The sequence below is a fragment of the Antechinus flavipes genome, chromosome 3, assembly GCF_016432865.1.
Source record: "Antechinus flavipes isolate AdamAnt ecotype Samford, QLD, Australia chromosome 3, AdamAnt_v2, whole genome shotgun sequence".
NCBI classification, from domain to species: Eukaryota; Metazoa; Chordata; class Mammalia; order Dasyuromorphia; family Dasyuridae; genus Antechinus; species Antechinus flavipes.
Window position 1 is genome coordinate 421,960,399 of NC_067400.1, and position 23,907 is coordinate 421,984,305.

The 23,907-nt window shown below is 35.4% G+C and overlaps 1 protein-coding gene across 1 annotated transcript; it reads right to left on the reverse strand.

Moving 5' to 3' along the window:
* Positions 1-6,287: 6,287 nt before the first annotated feature.
* On the reverse strand, positions 6,288-23,247 carry KLHL23 (kelch like family member 23). The gene is made up of 4 exons (XM_051986193.1): positions 23,041-23,247; positions 20,605-21,819; positions 17,141-17,293; positions 6,288-8,645 (listed from the first exon to the last, which is right to left on the reverse strand). Exons 2-4 carry the CDS (start codon positions 21,815-21,817, stop codon positions 8,335-8,337), a joined length of 1,677 nt encoding a protein of 558 aa, XP_051842153.1. The 5' UTR covers positions 21,818-21,819; positions 23,041-23,247; the 3' UTR covers positions 6,288-8,334.
* Positions 23,248-23,907: the final 660 nt, after the last annotated feature.

Consider the following 23,907-nt stretch of genomic DNA (forward strand, 5'->3'; position numbering starts at 1 on the left):
GGCCGCAGCTGGGCCCCAGCCCAGCAGCCCCCGCGGCTGGAGGCGGGGCCTCGCCTCAGCGGGAGGAGGTGCTAAGGTGGGAGCGTACGCCGTCCTTGGCGCTAGCGAAAGGGGCCGTCCTAGGCTCCTTATGGACCCCAAACCCCGGAGATGTCCTTCGGAATTGAATTTCGGTGTCAATTGAAGGCTTTGGGTTATGCTTTTGGGTGTCTGTTTCCATCACCAGTCTTGGCTCCAGCTCCTGGTTTTCCGAGGACGCCCTGGGCAGGTTTCTTCTCGTTAAAGGGAAAGCTCCCATTTGAAGCGGTCAACACAACACTTAACCCTTTTATCGGTGTAATATTTCTGTTAAATGAAGTAAATATTACTAAACAATGTTGTTCATATCTCGATTTTTGGAGTTTCCTGCTCAGGCCATCTGAGAACTTGTCTTTCGCAGCAAGCCTACATCACAGTCGGAGCAAAAACAAGGAACATCCCAGACGTAGGTGTTCGATGCTTTTCCTTAGAGTATACAATCAGGGAATTCACTTTTAAGTAAATAATAATCAGTTATAAAAGACGTAATGTTTATTCATCAACATAGGAAAACTGAAGCAACTGAGTTAAAAATTATAACCAAACTTTCCTTAAAAATACAAACTTTACAAAGTGAGAAGTACATTCTTTTTGAAATGTTAAAAGTGTGCATGGGCACAGTCGGCATACCTTGTACTCATATCTATGACTAACTTGTTTTTGGTGAGATGGGGGAATTGTACAAATTAAGCCAATCAGTCAAAGAACACAGAGTGAATATAGTTATTATTTAACTGTAGAATGTTAAGAATAGTAGCAACTAACCTTCCAGCACTGGTGTGAGGATCAAATGAGATAATATTTGTAAAGCACAGTGGCTGGTACATAGGAGGTACTTAATAACTGCTGTTTCTTTTTGTTCCATTTTTCACCTAATTATGCTTGCTTGCCTCTAAATATTTTTAGGCAAGACTGAGAAGGGGAAATAATGGTTAGTTTACAACTCTTTTTTCAAAGGATTATTGTTTTTGAATTGGTATAATCCAAGCATTTTATTTTATGATAAAAAAATAAAATAAAACTGAAACTCAAAGAAATAAATTATCCAGGGTAACACAACTATTAAGTATTTGAGATGGTATTTGAAATCTAGGTCTTTCTGATTCCAAGTCCAGTGGTTTCTCTTAAAAGCCATTCTTCTTAATTCCAAAGACATGGTCTTCAATGGTTGACTTTTCTTATCCTTTCCTCCCTTAAAACATCCTTAAAACAATACTTAGTGTAGAAAGACTTGATCATTAAGATCCCACAAACAATAACATGTATAAAGAGAGGACATGTGGAGTAAAATGTTAAAGCTTATGTCCTTCCCTTTTATCACTTTGTGGTTTTATGTTTGATTTTATTCCTATCTTCTGGATCTTTTCTAGATCATCAAGATTTAGTTTGAAAGTAACTAGCAGACATTTATTAAACACCTACCAATGTCAAGAACTGTGATAAGTTCCAAGAACGTAAATATAAAGGTGAAATCCATTTGACCCAGGATCTGTCATTTTACCTCTAGAGAGTCTTGATATAGCTAACATTAGAAAGAAAACAATTAACTGTAACTGGAAGAAGGGAAATCTTTGCAGTAAGTTTCTCTGATAAAGGCCTACTTTCCAAGATATTTAGTAACTAATTTAAATGTATAACAACCATTCTCCAATTGATAAATGGTGAGAGAATATGAAAAATTTTCAAGGGAAGAAATTCAGTTTCTCAATAACCATATGAAAAGTGTTCAAAATCAGTAACAGAGAAAAGCAAATTGAAGCAACTCTTGAGTTTCCACCTCACACTTATTAGATTGTCAAAGTTGACAAAAACAAGAAATCTAACAAGGGAAAACAGACATATTGATAAATATTTGGCAAAATTATGAATCAATACAGCCATTCCACAAAAGAATTTGGAATTATGCGGAAAAAGTTACTAAATGTTCGGGCCCTTTGACCTATTAATAATATCATATCTAGGCCTTCTGAAAGGTCCATGCTCCAAAGTTATCATAAAAAGAGGAAAAAGTTCTGTATACAAAAATATTTATAACAGCTCTTTTTATGGGAAAGAATTAGAAATTAGATAAATATCCATCAATTGGAGAATAACTGAACAAACTATGCTGCATCTCCGGAGATGATGGAATACTGCAGTTATAATATAAGAACAAAGAAAGATGCTTTCAGAAAAACCTAGGAAAATTTGTAGGAACTAATAAAATGAAGTAAGCAAAAAACTAAGAGAAGAATGTATAACATCAATATTGCAGGGGCAGCCAGGTAACAAAGTGGATGCTGGACTGGAATCAGAAAGAGTCTCCTCTTCCTGAGTTCAAATGTGATCTCAAACAATTACTAGTTGCATGACCCTGCATAAGTCACTTAACCTTCTTTGCCTCAATTTCCTCAGTCCATAAAATGAGCTGAAAAAAAAAAATGACAAATCACTATAGTACCTCTATCAAGAAAACCCCAAATGGGGTCATGAAGAGTTGGCCGTGGATGAAATGACTGAACAACAAAAATATTGTAAAAATGAACAAATCTGACAAACTTAAAAATTCTGATCAATGATTATATTGCTCAACCACAGTTCCAGAGCCTTGAGGACCAAAGAATGCTATCCACCTCATGACAGAAGAGATGAACAAATATTTAGAATGTTTTCCTTCATGGATTCATTTTTGGATGTAGTCAACATAGGAATTTGTTTTGTTTGACTATGCTTATATGACCAGGGGTTTTGTGTTTTTTTTTCCAAAGTAAGACATATGGAGAGGGGAAAATGCTAAATAATTGAAAGACAAAAAGTTATGTTTTTTAAAAAAAGGCCCCTTCAGGGCAGCTAAATGTCACTCAGTGGATAGAGCACCAGCCCTGAAGTCAGGACTTAAGTTCTTAGTCACTTAACACTTCCTAGCTGTGTGACTCTGGGCAAGTCACTTAACCTCAATTGCCTCAGCAAAAAAAAAACAAAAAAACAAAAACGCCTCTTCTATATAGCTTTAGTCTTTTATCATGACCTAAAGATAAAGAAAAATGCCAGAATTCTTGGAGTTAGAGGCCAGAATGGGCAATTTTATTTTTTTAAAAAAAGAAAGATAACGTGAATTGACCATACATTTTAGAATATCTAGAACAAATAATTCCCATTATCATCAAAGTAGGGCCTATATGAGTTATTCTGAACAATCTACAAAAACATAGGTTTCATACATATTTTATTTGAAACAAGAAAATTAAGTGAATTTTTCCTTTGTATCTTTGGTGAATATTATCATCTTGTATTTATTAATGTAAAAGTTAATATTGTTCACTTTATTCCTTCTCCAAACAAAGTTTGTTGTTCAAATCGTATCCCACTCTTTGTGACTCCATTTGAAGTTTTTTGGCAAAGACACTGAAAAAGTTTGCATTTCCTTCTCCAGCGTATTTTACAGATGAGGAAACTGAGGCAAACAGGATTAACTGACTTGTCTCAGTTACATAGCTAATAAGTATCTGAGGTCACATTTGAACTCATGAAGATAAGCCTTCCTGATTTCACCATTATGCCATTTTGCTCCAAAAACAGTAATTGGCCTCAATTTTCTCAACTAAGACTAAAGGAGCTGATAGAGTTAAGGTCTTGAGAAGAAAGTTACAGAATATCTCTTATGAACAATGTGATAATTAGAAAAGAATAGAAGATTCTCACTATAATGAAGGTAACCAAAAGGCTCTCTTGATTTGCTGGCCTGGAGCATGTTCCCATAGAAATTGGGCGTGTTCTCATTGATTCCATACATGTGGATACATACTCTGACACAGCCCAGAATGATTTGAATTTCAAGACAACTAAGCAATTTCTTATTGATCCTCATGCTGGGAGGGTTGTAACTAAAATGACTGGCAACTGAGCCCAGAGAGCTGACCATTCAGTAAGCTAAAATTAAAAAGAAAAGAGAGAGAGAGAGAGAGACCCTGTTTTCTTCCTCCCTTCTTTTGAGCATATTGCCTGAGATTCTGCTGACTCTCCCTTGGCTTTTCAGAAATAGGAAAAGGAATTTTCCATCCCCAGCAATTGCAACTGTGAGCACATGGCAACAAAAACATGTGCTTACCAAGAGTACTAATTGCCCAAAGGAAGGTGTTTCCTGCAACTTTATGGAAAAGGAGCACAGTCAGGAGAAAATGCCAGAATGCTAAAGATGAAAGGAATAAGAAAACTCAAACCATGACCTGACTTGCCAAGAAATTATATGTCAGAGGAGAAAAGGAAGTACCTATTAATTAGTACCAAATTGTGCATTACCTTTAGAGCATAATAGGTAATAGATCATTGTTTTTAGATATTTGTTACTGCACATTAAGACTTCCATGTTTTAAACATTTCTTTTTTGTAATAGAAGAAATAAATAACTGTTCTCTATTAGAAGCTACTTTGGAAAAGGAATTATTTCAAGAAAGGATTTTATTAATCCACTTATGGGAAGACACTAATTATGAGTCATTGCTAAGTTTGATTTAAGAGCTCTACCCCAAATTTGAGGTGAGGGAAGTTGCAGGTAATGCAAGAAAAATCTGATAACTCTCTTCTCTTTGGGAGCAGCATCCCAAACACAAACCCAATTCTGTTAAGTATGGTGCAGACTTGTGGGGATTGTCCTCTAGATCACAGTGGACTCCAAATAGCAGTGAGAGCCCAGTTAAAGTTAGTTAGCATACATATATAATGGAGTTCATCAAAATATAGGAAGAAGACTAAGAACAGTGCTAAAAGTTATTGAAGGGGGTAGTAGCTAAGTGGGTAAGGCCCTACATGTTTGCAGTTAGAAAAACCGGAATTAGAAAGTAGTATATAATTCAGTAGAAGAATAAGAGATTGCAATTGCGTCAGGGTGTAAGGAACAAACCTTTTATTTGCAAAAATCAATAAGTATGAGAGATATATCCTCAGAAAAAGCCACATTTCATTTTCTCTGATTTGGTGGTTTTTCTAAGTTTAAAGGCAATAAAGGATCAATGTAAAATTGTTTATAATGGGAAATAGGGCAGAACTAGATTCCAAAGGACACTATGGAGGATATCAGAAGAGGATAGGAAATATTGTTAAGGTACGCATTAAGATAGTTATAAAAGAGTTATTAAGGTTACTATGCCTAGAACAGAGATAATTTGGGATACATTTTAGAGGAAAATAAATTAGCAGACTTAGAACTTAAAGAATTAGTCACAAGGCTAACAGCAGACAAAAAAAAATCTATAGAACTTATGTGTTTTAGGAAGTTAAATACTAGTGTGTCTTTAAATAAAATTAGTGCTATAGAAACTGTAAAGAAGTTTTGATAGCACCATGCTATTCTCAATGTCTGGTTTGATTTTATTTTCATTTTAAAACTAAAGAATAAATTTTAAAATGTTAATCTTAATTTTAGCTTGACACTTTAAGTGAGAAAAGGTCACACTCAACAAACCATGGGCCTTCGTGCTCATGGAAAATTTTCCAGCTTTTAAGGACCTGGACAATAGTGGACTTCCCATATTCCCAGTGATGTATTAAATATTGTCCCCAGATCAACTATTAATAGTATTTACTTTGGAAATCAAGAACAAACTGCACTCATTCTCTTTAAGAACACCCAAAATAACCTATGCTTAGGAGGCAACATCTTGGGTACCCCATGAATAGGAAAAAAGGGCTTCTAATAACCAGGTGATGTTACCCTTTTACCTCATATGCACCCTAAACTTGAACTCACTTTTCCCAGGACCCTGCATGAACGTAAGGAGACTGTGTCACAGAATTTGAAGGTATTTTTGTGCCAACTTGTCGTCATACCACCTTAATAATGGCTCTTTCTTAAAGATCTTTTAGGTGGGTTGATGATTTTCAGTTGTTAATTTTAGGGGGAAACTCAAAAGAAGTTCAAGACAATAGCATTAGCCAATCATCTCTTCTTTGTCCCCAACAGGTAGTATCCCTCAGCCCTGAAGAGAATATCGTTGCTAACCAAGTTCAGAAGACCAAACTTATCTGTAGGAATGAGAGTTAATATAAAGATCCTTGGGGCTTACAAGGATTATAGAGGCTTAAAAATTAATAGTAATTAAAGAATATTAAGTGAGTTTCACATTTTAATGTTTTTTAAAAAAATAATCATTATTGTGAGGAAAATATCTCACCTGTTTTAGTAAAAGCATACATAATTCAAGTAACTAATTTGAAATTAATGATAATTCAAACACAGCTGAAATTCACCTTTATTCAATCCTTTTTTCAGAGTGCAAATTAGAAACATAAATAAGATTTTTAAAAAACTGTTAAAAAGTACTTAGTAGCACAAACTTCAAACATTTCAACCAGTTTTTTTAATGTACAAATAATTGATATTGTTGACAAACATTAATTTATTTAATACCTACTTATTACAGGGAACAGTTGATAGGCACTGGGGAAACAGAGGTAAAAGACAATGTCACTGCCATGAACATGCTTATAATCTGTCAGGTAGACAAGATAAATACATTAAAAGACTATAGGATCATAGATTTAGATCTGAAAGGGACCCTCAGAAGATCATCTAGTCTAATTCTCTAACTATGCAAACTAGTATTGGATTTGTTACTACAGATTAGTGCTAGATGAATGTTTTAGAACAGTGGATCCAAACCTGTGGGCTACAGGGGAATTATTGCAAGAGCTGTGTTAATCCATTAAAAAAAATTGCCTGAATAAATAAATGTCTCACATATATACAAAATACTATTTTTAAATGTATGTAGCTGCTGTTATGATTAATACAATAGAAATAAATTTTCAAATATTGATGAATTCATAGAAGGCTTTTGTGATTATTCTTTCTCAATTAGTGGATACTAATCAAACTACTATAATGTGGGAGTCTGAAATATTTTGACATTAAAAAAAAAGGAATATTAATACTCTAGAAGGATTGTGAACCATAAGTACTAACAATAAGAATTACAGGAGTTTAAAGAAGTGATCAATGAAAGTTAGGATAATCAAGAAAGGATGTACAGAGAAGGCAGGATGACTTAAACAGTATCTTGAAGAACTCTAGATAAAATTTAAATAATGATAGCATGCAGAAGACAATTACAAATTCACCATCTATCTTAAAAATATATTCATAGACAAGGTCAGCTTGGTAAATCTAGTTTCTCATTGTTTCTGTATCTTTTCCATTTTCTGCTTTATTGGGCTAGATGATCCTTTCCAGTTCTAACATTCTATTCTATTCTATAAATACTTTTTACTAATTCAAACTGGGCTTCAACACAATTCCTCTTATTTTAGGAGTGTTTTGGTTTTTGGTTTGTTGGGTTTTTTTGCTCTTTGTATGGTCATTTATTTTTAAAACAGAAAAGAATTCAGTATTTAAAATTTAAACAAATAGCCTAATATAGCCTTCCTCATTATCCATTTCAAAGAAAAAAAATTAATTGGTTGGTTTAAGAACACCAAGGTTCTGACCAGCTCTAAAATATATTCTTTATAATGGTAAATATATTTCTAGTCAGGAATGATACTGGGTATTTTTTTCACATGCAAACTACAGAAACCTTAACCTTACTTGCATAAAAAGTTCACATTTGTTTTAGAAAAAAAAACTGTTGATATTTAATACAAATTCTACTAAGCAATTTTATTCTCTTATTTTTCAGTTTTGTTATCCTTTCAGAATTAGGTTGTAAACTCTTAGGCAGTGACTGTTTTATATAACGTTATACTCAGTAAATATAAAATAACTATCAAGTCACTTGAAAAGATTATACAAACTGCATGAGAAAAAGAAAACTAGACAAGATGATTGTGTCTAGTTTCATGTTACATTCCACAGTATTGAGCTGAAAAAAAGTTTCAAAAAAATATTGAAAAGTCATATAGACGTAGAAAAGATTTCCTCTATTATCATCAAACATCTATTAGATTGTAGTTTAATGTGCACTACCCTTAACACTAAGGGCAGAAACTGAATATCAATTTCACAGTATGGTTCTGATGCCTTACCAATGTTAATACTGTGATAAAGAGATGCAACTCATGACTACAAATATCTTTAAACTTCTACCACTTATTATATGCAAGTGTCCAAGTAAATAATAAAGATGTTACTTTTGAAAAGTAAGAGTGTGCAATTCCAGTGTCCAAACAATATTTCAATATCAAATAAGATTCTTCATCTATTGATACACTGCTAAGTGTGGATTGGTTTTTTTTTTGTTTGTTTGTTTGTTTTTTTGCTACTTAGTGGTTTTCTAGATTGCACTATATATTGTATACAGAAACACATCCATGTGAACGCATGGCACTAGGAAGATTACCCACTATTTCCCATTTATTAAGTTCAGGATCATATTTCTCAATGCTCTGAAGGTATGTTCCTTTTGAGTAGGAATATCCACCAGTTACATAGATACATCCATTCATGATGACGGCACCACATTCCATTCTCCTTTCCATCATGGGAGCTATCTCAGTCCATTCATTTTGTTCAGGGTCATAGCATTCTGCAATTGTGGTTTGTCCACCAACAAGATATAGCTTATTTTCTAATGGAATTGAACACAATCCATATTCTTTGAAAAGGAAAAAGAAGAAAAATAATTTTAAAACCATAGATAAAATACATAATGCTAGAGCAAATTAATAAGTTTCACACAAATTTTAAATTCATAATATACATCAAACAAGTATATTTTGTTACTGAATTGTTTCTGACACTTTCTAACCCCATTTTGGAGTTTTCTTGGCAGATACTGAAGTGATTTGCCATTTTCTTCTCCAGCTTATTTTACAGATGAGGAAACTGAGGTAAACAGGGTTAAGAGACTTGCCAAGGGTCACACAACTAGCAAATATCTGAGGCTACATCTGAACTCAGAAAGAGGAGTCTACCTGACTCCAGGCCATGAACCCTATCCACTGTGCCATCTAGATTAGTATAGTCAAAATATAGTTAAAACCTAGTTCAAAATATGGAACCTGACAGTGCTATAGGCTTTCACCTCCATTCCACTTCTACAAAAGTTGCTACTATGGTCCACAAATGTTATATTTAAATTGAATCTTCAGAGTAACAAAGAAAACCTATATATGCAGAACCCTCTTTACTGAATTTCTCCAGAGTCATATTTTGACATAACTCATTTTTAGGATATGTTATAGGCATTGCCTTTTTGTAAAGCTGACATGTGGATTGGATAACCCCTGTAGATAATTTCCAGCATTAACTTTTAATATTAATTTGGAATTTGGCAGAGCAGTAGACCATCAGTGTGGTAATAAGAATCACCAGATCATCTGGGTAGCAATAAAAATCAAGAAACCATAGATTAGAGATGTTAGGAGCTTTTAAGGATCATCTAGTTTAACCTTCTCATTTTACCAATGAGGAAACTAAGAACCATCAAATTTATCTGTGATTTGCCCATAATTGCAAAGGTAGTTTAAGTAGCAGAGCTCTCTGATCCCATATGCAATGTTTTCTAATGTATCATGCTATCTCCCCAATATGCATTTCACTTTAAAGATTTTATTTTCTTCTGGACAAACATTAACATCTATAACATACTTTCACTTCAATTCACTGCTGCTGGACAGTTGTGAAGGCTCTAAATCCACAAAGATTTGGAGGCAAAAGAGTTATAAGTATAAGAAACCAAGGAGCAAATAAATGGCACCCAACCTAGGAAAGGACTATTGTTCCCTATCCACCACCATCACCATCACTACAAACCACAAAAAAGTCAATGACAGAGATGCCAGAGTCCACTTTTTTCTATGGTCTTTACTTTTTAAAATAACATGAATTTTTTTTGAGCTTTAAAAATTGAAGACAAAACAAGGTAGCAACAAAAAAAAAGGAAACAAAGTCCATTTTAACTTTTATATTTATGTCTTATAAAGTAATATTTTTCATGAAAAAAATCAATATTTTACATTGGAACATATAAATTTTCACAGAGCATGGCATTGTATATAAAGGGCTGACTTGGGAATCAGAAAACCTGATTGAAGATCCTACCTTAAACATTCAATAAAGGGCTGAATATGAACAAGATACAATATCCCTGGCAACCCTCTAAGATTTCTAAGTTACAGGTTCCCCACTAAGGAAGGGAGTTTATACACTTAAGTGTTCTCTACGTAGAAGAAATGTACCATGGACATGGACCAAAGAAGAATTTCTCTTTTACACATTCAACAGATACTTATCTAGGTGACTATTATTTAAAAAGAGTGTGATTGAAAGTTAAAAATCTATCCCAAAATTTTACAAATGAGAAGACTCAGGCCCGCAGAGATTGTTACTTACCTAAAGATTATAAAGCTTATTCAATGGTTGTAAAATGGCAGAAAAGATTATGTACACACAAGTCTTGTAAATGGTAAAATACATTAACTGTGACGACCGCCCTAGCACCCCAGAACACCCCAGAATCAGCTAGAGTCAGGATAAGCAAAAGTCCTTAGTCTTTTTTCTTGGTCCTCAGATGCAGGATTGAACAGGATGGAAGCAGAATCTCTGTGACCACCTTCTCTCTAGTCTACTGACACAATGTTTCTCTGGCTCATCTTACTGCACCCCCTAGTCCTTCCTACAATCCTCTGTATACACCAATTGTGTTTTGAGCCAGCACAGGATAGTGGGAAAGACCATTTTCCAAGCATATGCCCATAGAGTTTTGTCTAATCATTAATTAGCCCTAAGTTCTTGAACCAACCGCAGTGCAATGACTCAAGAGTTTCAGCCCTCTACAAGTAACATAGGTTATTGCTATTCCTTCAGGGGCAAAATATGTCTAGTAGCAATATTTTCATTATTTTCTTTTTATATATCAACATTTAGGACCATTATTAATATTTGTATAATTGGGGATAATACTGGTTATTATTATATTTTCTGATTTAAAACAAGGGAGAGAAAATTAAAATTTTGTGAGTTCACTATATATACAAAAAACCAAAAGTAGAGTTTACTCTGTCCTTTTTCTTTTTTTTTTTAAACTGAAGCTTTTTATTTGCAAAACATATGCAAGGATAATTTTTCAATGACCCTTGCAAAACCTTGAGTCCAATTTTTCCTTTCCCTTCCCACCATCCCCTCTCCTATGGATAGCAATCCAATATATTTTAAACACAGTAAAAATATATGTAAATCAAATATAGGCATACATATTTATACAATTAGCTTGCTGCACAAGAAAAATCTGATCAAAAAGGAAGAAAAATGAGAAAGAAAATGAAATTCAAGCTAACAACCACAAAGGAAGTGAAAATACTATGTTGGGATCCATACTCAGTTCCCACAGTCCTCTCTCATAACATTGGAACAGAGCCATGTTCATCAGAATTAACCATTGCATAATTTTGCTGTTGCTGTGTATAATGATCTTCTGGTTCTGTTCATTTCACTCAGCATCAGTTCATATAAGTCTCTCCAAGCCTCTCTGAAATCATCCTGCTGGTCATTTTTTATAGAAAAATAATATTCCATAATATTCAGATACTCTAACTTATTCAGCCATTCTCCAATTGTTAGGCATCCAGTCAGTTTCCAGTTTCTTATCACTACAAAAAGGGCGGCCACAAAAATTTTTGCACATACGGGTCCTTTTTCCTCCTTTAAGATCTTTTTGGGATATAAGTAGTAGAAACACTGCTAGATCAAAGATTATGCAGTTTGATAGCCCTTTGGGCATAGTTCCAAACTGCCCTCCAGAATGATCCAGAATTGGATCAGTTCACAATTCCACCAACAATGTATTAGTGTCCCAGTTTTCCCACATCCCTTTAAATGTTTGTCATTATCTTTTCCTGTCATCTTAGCCAATCTGACAGGTATGTAGTGGTATCTCAGAGTTGTCTTAATTTGCATTTCTCTGACCAATAATGATTTAGAGCATTTTTTCACATGATTAAAAATGGCTTCAATTTCATCTGAAAATTGTTTATATCCTTTGACCATTTATCAATTGGAGAATGCCTTGAATTCTTATAAATTTGCGTCAATTCTCTATATATTTTAGAAATGAGACTTTTATCAGAACCCTTGAATGTAAAAATGTTTTCCCAATTTATTGCTTCTCTTCTAATCTTGTCTGTTTACTTGTATGAAAACTTTTTAACTTAATATAATCAAAATTATTTATTTTGTGTTCAATAATGATTTCTTGTAATTCTTTGATCATAGATTCCTGCCTTCTGCACAGATCTGAGAGGTAAACTATGTTCTTCTAATTTGCTTATAATATCACTCTTTATGTCTAAATCATGAACCCATTTTGACCGTATCTTGGTATACAGTGTTAGGTGTGGGTCAATGCCTAGTTTCTGCCATACTAGTTTTCAATATTCCCAGCAGTTTTTGCCAAACAGTGAATTTTTATACAAAAACTAGGGTCTTTGGGTTTGTCAAACACTAGATTACTATAGTCATTGACTATTTTGTCCTGTGAACCTAATCTATTCCTAATCCTGATTGACTACTCTATTTCTTAACCAGTACCAAATGGTTTTGATGACCACTGCTTTATAATACAGTTTTAGGTCTGGCACATCTTCATTGGCATTTTTTCATTAATTCCCTTGAAATTCTTGACTTTTTTGTTCTTCTAGATGAATTCTGTTATTTTTTCTAGGTCTGTAAAATAATTTCTTGGGAGTTTGAATGGTATAGCACTAAATAAATAGATTAATTTAGGTAATATTGTCAGTTTTATAATATTCGTTTGACCCATGAGCACTTGATATTTTTCCATTTAGTTAGAATTGACTTTATTTGTGTGGGAAGTGTTTCATAGTTGTGTTCATATAAGGTCCTGATTTTGCCTTGGCAGGTAGATTTCCAAATATTTTATATTATCAATAGTTATTTTAAATGGAATTTCTCTTTATATATCTTGCTCCTAGACTTTGTTGGTAATATATAAAAATGCTGATGATTTATGGATTTATTTTGTATCCTACTACTCTGTGAAAGTTGGGCATTGTTTCTAGTAGTTTTTTAGTTGACTTTCTAGGGTTCTCTAAATATACCATCATATCATCTGCAAAGAGTAATAATATAGTTTCCTAATTACCTATACTAATTCCTTTAATCTTTTTTTCTTCTCATTGCCAAAGCTAACATTTCTAATACAATATTTCATGGTAATGGTGATAGTGGGCAGCCTTGTTTCACCCTTGATTTTATTGAGAATGGTTCTAGTTTGTCCCCATTACATATAATGCTTCTTGATAGTTTTAGATAAAATGCTACTTATCATTTTAAGGAAAATTCCATTTATTCCTAGTGTTTTTAATAGGAATGGATGTTAGATTTTATCAAATCTTTTTCTGCATCTATTGAGATAATCATATGATTTTTGTTAATTTGGTTAATGATATAGTCAATTATGCTAATAGTTTTCCTAATATTGAAAGAGCACTGCATCCCTGGAATAAATCCTACTTGGTCATAATATATTATCCTGGGGATGACTTTCTATAATCTTTTTGCTAATATTTTATTTAAGATTTTTGCATCAATATCCATTAGGGAAAGTGATCTCTAATTTTTTTTCTCTGTTTCACCTGTCCCGGGTGTTCTCTACCTGGTTTAGATATCAGCATCATAACTGTGTCATAAAAGAAATCTGGTAGGACTCCTTCTTTCCCCATTTTTTCAAATAATTTGTATAGTATTGGAATTAATTGTTCTTTAAATGTTTGATGGAATTCACATGTAAATCCATCTGGCCCTGGAGATTTTTTCTTGGTGAGTTAATTAATAGCTTGTTCTATTTCTTTTTCCAAAATGGAACTATTTAAATAATTTATTTCCTCTTCTGTTAATCTGGATAATCTCTATTTTTGTAGCTATTCCTCCATTTCACTTAGATTATCAAATTTATTGACATAATTGGGCAAAATAACTCCTAATTATTGCTCTAATTTCCTTTTCCTTGGTGGAAAGTTCTCCCTTTTTATTTTTGAGACTAACAATTTGATTTTCTTCTTTTCTTTATCTAATCAAATAAACTAAAGGATTATCTATTTTGTTGGTTTTTTCATAAAACCAACTCTTAGTTTTATTTATTAATTCAATAGTCTTCTTACTTTCAATGTTATTAATCTCCCCTTTTAATTTCAGAATTTCAAATTTGGTATTTAATTGGGGGTTTCTAATTTGTTCTTTTTCTAGCTTTTTAAGTTACAAGCCCAGTTCATTGATCTTCTCTTTCTCTATTTTATGCAAGTAAGCATCTAGAGATATAAACTTTTCCTAATAACTGCTTTGGTTGCATCCCCCAAATTTTGGTATTGTCTCATTATTATCATCATTCTCTTGGATGAAATTTTTGATTGTCTCTATGATTTGTTGTTTCATCCATTCATTCTTTAGGATTAGATTATTTAGTTTCCAATTAATTTTTGGTCTATTTTCCCCAGGCCTTTTATTGCATGTAATTTTTACTGCATTATGATCTAAGAAAAATGCATTTACTATTTCTGCCTTTCTGCCTTTGATTATGAGGTCTTTATGATCTAATATATGGTCAGTTTTTGTGTAGGTTCCATGAATTGCCAAGAAAAAAGTATACTCCTTTCTGTCTCCATTCAATTTTCTCTAAAGCTCTACCATACCTAACTATTCTAAAATTCTATTTACCTCTTTAACTTCTTTCTTACTTATTTTGTGATTCAATTTACCTAGTTCTAAGAGAGCAAGGTTGAGATTCCCTACTAGTATAGTTTTGCTGTCTATTTCTTCTTGCAGCTCTCTTAATTTCTTCTCTAGGAATCTGGATGCTCTACCACTTGATGCATATATGTTAAGTATTGATATTACTTCATTATCTATGGTACCCTTTAGCGAGATATAGTTTCCTTCCTTATTTCTTTTAATTAGATCCATTTTCTCTTTTGCTTTATCTGAGATCAGGATCATTACCCCTGCTTTTTTTTACTTCATCTGAAGCATAATAGATTCTGCTCCAGCCTTTTACCTTTACTCTAAATGTATCAATCTGCTTTAAATGTGTTTCTTCTAAACAACGTATCGTAGGATTCTGGCTTTTAATACAGTCTGCTATCTGCTTCTATTTTATGGGAGAGTTCGTCCCATTCACATTCACAATTTAAAATGATTAATTCTATATTTCCCACCATCTTATTTACCCCAACTTATGCTTTTCTCTTTCCTTTTCTCCTTTCCTTCCTCCTTAGTATTTTACTTCTGACCAGCACTCGCCTCAAGCATCCTTCCCCCTTTCTTACGTCTTCCCCCTACTACTGTTTTCCCTTTTATTAGTCTCCCTTTTCCTTTTCTTTTTCCTCTCCCATTTCCCTATCAGGTGAGACAACTTTCTCTTTGAAACCATATATATCTAATATTCTCTTTTTGAGCCAAATCTGATGAGAATTAAGATTTACACAATGTTCATCCCCCACCTTTTTTTCCCCCTCAATTATAATAAGTCTTCTTTGCTTCTTCATGAGATTTAATTTCCCTTATTTTACCTCCACTTTCCTCTTTTTCTAGTACAATTCCCTTTCCACCTCTAGTTTCTTTTTTATATTATCACAGTAAAATCAAATTATACCTGCACTCTATAAGTATACTGATAACAGAGATATGGTTCTCAAGAGTTCTTTCCTTTTTACTTTGCTTCTCTTGAGCACTGTATTTTCTATCATATGAATTGGGGAGGAGGCAGAGGAACCCAAATAAAAAATCTTTATTTCAAAAAAATAAAATTACAAACAATAGTACTTGAAATACAATTTGTAAAGCAAATCAGCAGAAAGGTATTAATCTGTAATAACCATAGATGGTACAAGTTTGTGAATTTCAATTATAATGTCTAGTCACCCATTTGGAAACCTGTTGCTAAATAAATAATGGCTAAAAGCAATGCCAACTGATATGGCTCTTCCTTAACAGAAAAATTAAATACAAGGTACAACTGTCATCATGCTATAGTTTGTGATTTCCCAAGATTCTCATAAAGGCACCAATAAAGACAAAAGTAAGCATGGAAGGCAAAATTCCTCAGAAAATATGTTCTTTATGTCTGTAAAGTACCTAACAGCTATCTATACAACACTTAAATAATATTTATTAAATATATTCTGAACCACTAAATATGATTAATAAATAATTTAGTTTTAATCAAAGAGTGTATATTCTCAAAATGAAATAATGACCTCAAGCTGTACTTGAGTTGACAAAAAAGCTGCTTTTTTTTGAATGTGCTAATAAAAATCAAGGTTTTGGAAACACAGATCAAATAAATAAACCAAAACATAGATTAAAAAAAAAAAACCTAAGAACAAGAGAAAAAGGAAAACCATTAGATGTATTTTAGTGACAATGAAATGAAATGTTTATTTTTGTGGTAGTATAAATCATTTAAAAGGGCCCAGGTTAAATGGCTCAGTGGATGAAATGCTAAACATAGAGTCAGAAAGATCTGAGTTCAAATTTGACCTTACTAGCTACATGACCCTGGGTAAATCACTTAATCTGTTTGCCTTAATCTACTAGAGAAGAAAATGGCAAATCACTACAGTATCTTGGCCAAGAAAGATTCACAGATAGTACATGATCCATGGAGTCTTGAAAAGCCAGACATTACTGAAAAAGAAGCCACTTAAAAATATAACTGGAAATATTTGTTCAAGTAATTTAAATTCTAGTTTGAAGGATACTTAACCTAAAATCTATGAGGCAAGATATCTGCAGCAATGGCAGTGAATAGAGAACCTATCTCAAGAGTTAAGACCATCTGGTTCAACTCCCCCATCTCTGATACCTCCTAGGAAGTTGCCTTAAGTCTAATACCCCAGGCAACTTTCTAAGACAGTGAGTAGAACAAATGCCAATCCATTTGGGTGGAGGAGAGATGTTCTGCTCAAATGAAATCACTGGTCTAGTTTAAAAAAAAAAAAAAAGAGGGAAGGAGCATGGTACCATATACATTAAATCCACCATACAAAGAAACATTTTTAATCTCATATGATTCTCAATCCATTGTTACACAGGCACATTTTAATGTGGAGAACACGTTAGGCAAGGGTTCTTTACCTGGATGTGGACTAGAGGTGATCAGACTCCATTCATTGATGTCTGAGTTGTAACTCTGGACTTTATCATAAGTGCAACTTCCCCTGTAACCACAGTGGCCTCCAATTACATAGATGATTTCCCTTAAGACACACGCAGTAGCATTTCCTACACCTGTATGTTAATTAAAATCATACCTTGATTAAAATTACCTTAATTAAAATCAGACCATTGATCAAATTGATCTAACATAAGGCTAAGGAACTGGTGAGGCTACAGTATTAAAATACAGTCTCTGTCTTCAAGAAACTAACAACCTAGTGGAAAGAGATAGCATAAGACAAATGGCATAAGGCAACCACAATAAATGCCAATAAAATGGGTTAAAAAGAGAATATTCCTAAGACGTTCAAAGGAGGAAGAAACCACTGTCAGGCATAACAGAAGTTCTTAATCTGGAGCCCATGAACTTTAAGGGAAAAAAAAAAGTACATTGTTGGTTTCTTTTATATCCTATTTATTTTATGCATTTAAAAACATTATTTTCAGAAGGGTCTGCCAGAGGTTTCACTGGACAGTCTAAGGGTTTATGACACAAAAAGGGTTAGAAGTCCTAATCAAGAAATCAATTAAGATCTCATGAAGGAGGCTATATTTTAGAGTTTGGAAAATGGAAAGGATTTTTACAATTACAAATATTGGTGAGGGTATTTGGGGAGAAAAAAACAGGTTGTGTAAAAATGAAATAGAAAAGCAAGACATTTGGGAAATGGTAATATTGTTTAGATGAAAGATAGGGAAAAATAAGAAAAAATGGCAGAAAGATAGGTTGGGGTCATCTTGAAAGAAAGTTTCTGAGCACATGAGGTGACATGTTCAGTGCTTTGTTTTAGAAAGATTCATCAGACAGTGAGCAGCAACATGTGTGCAGTGGATAGCACCAGGTCTCTTAAGCCTCAGACCTTTACTTGCTTTGTGACCTTTGGCAAGTCACTAAAATTGCCTCAGTTTCCTCACCTGTAAATTTACCACACCTACTTCCCAGGATTGTGAGAATAAAATAAAATAATTGTAAATTACATAACAAAGTACATGGCACATTTAAAGCACCATATAAATGTTAGCTATTATTATTAACATCCATGATGGACTAAAGTGGGGAGAGATTAAAATCAGTTAGCCTATTGCAATAATAAAGGCAGGTAAAACTTAAACTGGGGATGGAACAATGGAAAGAAAGATATGATCATTACCACTTATTAGAAATGTGACCAAGAGAAAATAACTTCTCAGAATCTTAGTTTTTATATTTGTAAAATGGGGATTATACCTGTAATACCTACTTCGCAGGCTTCCCTGAGAAAAGCCATCCAGGTTAATGTTAATTACTATTTTTATTAACTGAGAAAAGCCATCCAGGTTAATGTTAATTACTATTTTTATTAAAAAGACACTTTGGAATTAGATTTGGCAGGATGAAGGGATGTGGGAAGTAAGGAATAAAAGGTTACAAGCAAAGATAATTCCCAGGTTTCATAACAAAAATCGGTAAAGAGGAAGAAAAGATGTCTTAGGGGAATAAAATGAGTTTAGTTTAGATATGAATATTACTTTAAGCTATTCACTAATTTCTACTTTGAAATAAAAGACCTACAAGGAGGATCAAAAAATGTTTTAGGAAGTCATTTGCTTCCATAACAGCTAAGGAAACATTTTTAGTACTTTTTGACACATATACTACCTAGGAAAAAACTTGTACTAGGAAACATGAGAATTAGGAAATAAAAGAAATTTTAAAAATATTTCATCTACCTCAGGGCAAAGTAAGAAGCAGAAAATTCAACATGTGAACCCCTCAGGGCTGGACTGAGGCAAAGGCATGAATAACAAATAACAGATTAAAGTGTAACTATCCATGAAGTATTTTAGTTTTAACCAGGATAAAAGGAATGAAGGTTGTCAGTCAGCTTTGGGGAAGCTCTGGAAAGAAAGAAAGTCCCAACACTATAGCTACACATTATTTCAGTATTTTCTTTTATAATGAATAAATTATGAAGTGGATTTTAAAAATAAGTTAGAAAGCTGACAATAAAACATACAACTTAATGAAAAAATATGCCTGGCTATAAAATCACATTTTGAAATCCTAAAGCAACACAAATAAGCAGCAAAATGTTCCAGATTTCTAATATCTGCCAAAAATGACATTTCAGATTCCCTTGCATCTTCTGTAGGTGACAGAAGGTAATAAATAAAGTACAAGCACCAAAAAAAGGACATGGGATTTTAGCCTGCCCTCTTTTCTTGCTGTAATCAACTTATCCTCTCCCATGTTTTAAAATCTTACTACACTCTTAGGCCATGTTAGAGAGTGACAAATACTTTGAGAAGGCATTTACTTATACATCTGAGTACAAATGTTAGTTTCTGAATGTAGGGGACATTCTTATCCCAAAAACCATTTGCTAAAAGATTTGTGTCAACCTGATCTTTCATAATGAAGAGAAATTTCCAGACACAAATCAAACCTCTTGGTTTTCTGTAATGAATCACAATTGAACAGATTTCCACATTCTCTTTAGTTCCTTAGAACAAGAAAGAAGTGGAGGGGAAACATCTGAAATGAAATAATGCAGATTTAGAAATAACTTGCATTGTGTCCATACAACTTGAAAGCTGTCCTGGTGAAGTATTAATGGCACCAATTTAAAATTAAATATTATATTTTTTAAGAAAAAAGAGAAAAATGAATTTTTATTAAACTTCCTTTGATTTGGCAGATAAGTATTTGCTCATACCACTCCTATTCTTAAAAGTGAATACCAACAGCATATCAGGCATTGTAGAGGACATAGGTTTTGCTCCCACGACTTTACAGTGATTATGATAAATAAGACATCACCAAAACAAAAATAAGAAAAGTACTACTGATAATATTTTTGTTGTACTCTGAAGGAGTCCAGATAACTAACCGCTATCATGATTAAAAAAAGAGAGAGAGAGAGATACATTTAAAAAAGGAAAAATTGACTATGAAATTAAAGGAAACCAATCTAGTATAGTGGTATAAAAGTGAAAAGTTTAAAGAGAAAGTCATTCAACAACAAGAAAAAATTAAAATAAGTATTAAAAATAAAATAAAACCATTGATGTTTCTAATTTTTCTTAACTTTAACACCAACTTTAAGAATTATTAGAAATCATAATCTGGCTTAAAATGTCAGTAAATGGCTTTCTGATTCAAAAAAGTCTTAAGATGTACTTGTTTTATAGTTTTATTACTGGAATCATAAAAAATATTATTTGGGGCATTCTATGCTACAATATTTGTATATACTACTATTATTTCTGGGAAAAAATGGCAAACCCAGTAACTGGACACTTGGAATAAGTATTTTGGGCCTTGTACTTTCACTGAAAGAACAAAGAGGCTGGTTCAAGGTCAAAAGGCCATGTAATATGATATATACAAAATTTGTACATACCTTTAATCATATTTGCAATAGGAATCCATTTCTTTTTTAAAGGATCATAGAACTCTGCTTCTTCCGCTGGAGCTCCTTTTCTATAACCCCCCAAAGCATAGACACAACCACTTAAGGTAACTGCACAGTGATAATATCTTGCATTGAGCATGGGGGAGCCTTCAGTCCATTCATCCATCTCGCTATTATAGATCCAGACAGAGTCAAGGGCTTCTATGTTATCTGTCCTATAACCACCTGTAACATAAATGTTGGGTCCCAAACTTGTAACACCATAGCTTTCTCTGGTATAATCCGGTATTTCTGCTCCCTGAATCCAAACATTTATTAAAGGATCCCAAATGTGAACCTCTGATAAGGGATGCCAATAATAGCCTCCAATTACATACATAGTAGCTGTGGACCTCTGGGAAACTTCCTTATGCATAGGACTCAGGGCGTTAAATACTAACGCTCTTAACTTGTTTTCAGTTAGTAGGTGTCTTCTCTGAAGACTCAAAGCAGTCTTCAAGTACATTTGATCTATATCTATTTCTACATAGTTTAGTAAATCAAAAATGCCTTCAATTCGCTTTTCCACATCATGTGCTGTCCATTTAATAACTGGTTCTATGACAGTTTCTTCTTTCCAAACACTTAGATTCTTTTTGGACAAAATAAAGAATAATTTTTCCCTGCTGATTTCAAGAAATTCTTCTTGTTGCCACACTTCCTTGAACCTTGATAAAAGCATCCTTCTAGATTCCTTTTCTAATTCAGGACATACATGAAATTCTGCAAAGGAATGCATTCCTATGCAATTATCAACATCAAGGTGCCTTACTAAAAACTGCTCACAAGCTTTCTTTACAGGAAAAAACTGAAGTAAGTCTGCTGCTTCAAGGAGGCTTTGAACATTTCTTTGGGTTATTCTGATTTGTGAAGTGTATGCATAATTTATAAGACCTTCAAGGACTTCATGGTGTATCCCAGGGAGTTTTATCTTATTTTTAAATTTTTCTTTCATGTCAGCTGTGAACATTGCTTTAAAATAATTGCTGCAGGCAGCTAAAACAGCTTTATGACAATGGAAGATACCACCTGAAGGGCACTGAAGTGTTATATCAGTAAATAATCCATCAAGGTAAAATGTTCTGAATGCTTCCAAGAAATCCAAAGGATGAGAGGGATCTTTGAAAAGATAGACATAGTCTTCTTGCCCTTTAAGTGCCATTGCTGCCAAAAAAAAAAAAATAATAATAATAATGCATTCATTTAAAATTCTGCAGATAACCTTAAATTACCAATGCTGCATATTCTAATCATCATAGACTGACTGTAGTCCAAAGGCCTCTCATGTCAACGAATTACAGTTAATATTGCCATAACAACGAATACTACCCAGAACAAATTCAAAATGTGTGTTGCTCTGTAATGGAATATGGAGGCCAATTTGTAAACAGGCACAACATTCAGCAGTACTATGTAAACCTGGATGCAACTATGTGAAATCGGCCACCAGGGTCATCCATTAAAGTCCATTTGCCGCCCCCCGCCCAAAAAAAAGTCAACACACATACACACATCTCATGCAGATTGTTTCCAAAGAGCTGTCTCAACAAAGAAGGCAGTGCCCGAACACATCATAATAGTAGGGGTCTGGGGCCCTTTCGGGGGTCGCTGTTGGAGAAGCCTGAGGGAGAGGGGAAACTGCTTTTGGCCCCTGCTCCCACAAATGAAAGCAATCAGTCCACGAGCTCGTTTTTTTCCCCAGTCTTTTCCACTAGTTCCGAGATTCCTTTTAAAATTCGATCACCCCGGGAAGAGGCCGATCAAAGGGCTGCTTCACGGAGAAAGGAAAGGGGGGCGCAGGCGGCTGAGGATTTTCAGCCTTTAAAAAAAAAAAAAAGTAAGAAAATGTGCGTACAAACCAGCCACCGACCTCTCTTTAAGCCGAGGTTACCTACGTCACCGGCCCCCCCACTGAGCAGTTACAACTCCCCTAGGTAGTGGAAACTGAGGCAATCCAACCCTGATCCGGGTCCCAACTCCCCTTCACTCTCCGAGGAGTTACAGCTCCCCTTCTAAATGTGGAAACGGAGGCAGACCAGCCTCGCCTCGAGCTGTATACCCCCGCCTAAGTTGTGGAGTTTGAGCCCCCTTTCCGGGACACGGAAACTGAGGCGGCCCAGCTCTGCTCCCCCCTTTTATACCCACAACCCCGCCCCCACTTCGTAGGGTCCCCGGGGCGCTGAGTCCTCCAGCGCCTAGAGCGGCCCCCCTCGCCTCACCGCTCCCAAGCAGGTGCAGGAGGAGGACCGGGTTCAGCCCGGCGGACGGCCCGCGAGGCCCGGGCCATTGTCCACCTCTCTTCCTCCCTCGGGACGGCGGGCTCGCTCTCTCCTCAGAGGGGCGTCCCCGGACTGCCCTCGAGCCGTTTCCCCCTCCCTCACTTACCGCTAGCGTCCTGCCTGGAGCCTGGGACCCTGAGGTCTAAGGAGACTAGGACACCGAGGCGAATGCTGCGGCTCCTCCCGCTCCTCTGACCATCTTTGGACCCGCGAGCGGCGGCGGGGGCCAGACAGTGAGCGCGCCCCGGGGCCGCTCCTACTTTGGTGCCTCAGCTGCTCCCCCGCCCCTCGATCAAGCCAGCCCCTCCCCCGCTGTCACTCCCCCCAACACACACACACACACACACACACACACACACACACACACACACACACACACACACACACACACACACATACACACACACAGAGCCTGACAGCGGAGGCGGCAGCCGGGGACGCCGGGAAGGTGCTGTGCACCCCCCGCCCCCAGGCGGCCGAGGGGGATGGCGTCCCCAAGGGCTCAGTCACGCAAGCACCCTGCCTCGTGCTGCCAAAAAGTACTACTGCAGAGACCCCGGGAAAGGCAACCTCTCCGGCGCTAACGAGCCCTGATTGGCTTTCCAGGACCGAGGCGAAATGGGGGAGGGTCGAAGTCAAAATCCAGGGAGCGGGGCTTTGCCCTTCCCGGCCCCTCTCGCCACCCGCCCATCCCCGATTCTTTTCTGCAAAACGCCCCCACGTTACCGAGTGGGTCTGAGTCCCCGCCACCCTCAGCTACAGCCGCCGCGGCAGACCGGCATACCAGGGGTTAAGCTGGGAGCCTGGAGGAAAAACCTGGTGGCCAAGGCTGGGGCCAAGCTGTTCTTCTGCCTCGACTCCACGGTTCTCCTCCAGAGCTAAGTAGTCCGAGTAGCAGCACCCCCGGGGTTTCTGTGATTTTCTCCTGATCTTAAACTAGCCTATCCCACACCCCGCCCGTGTACCGACTGCA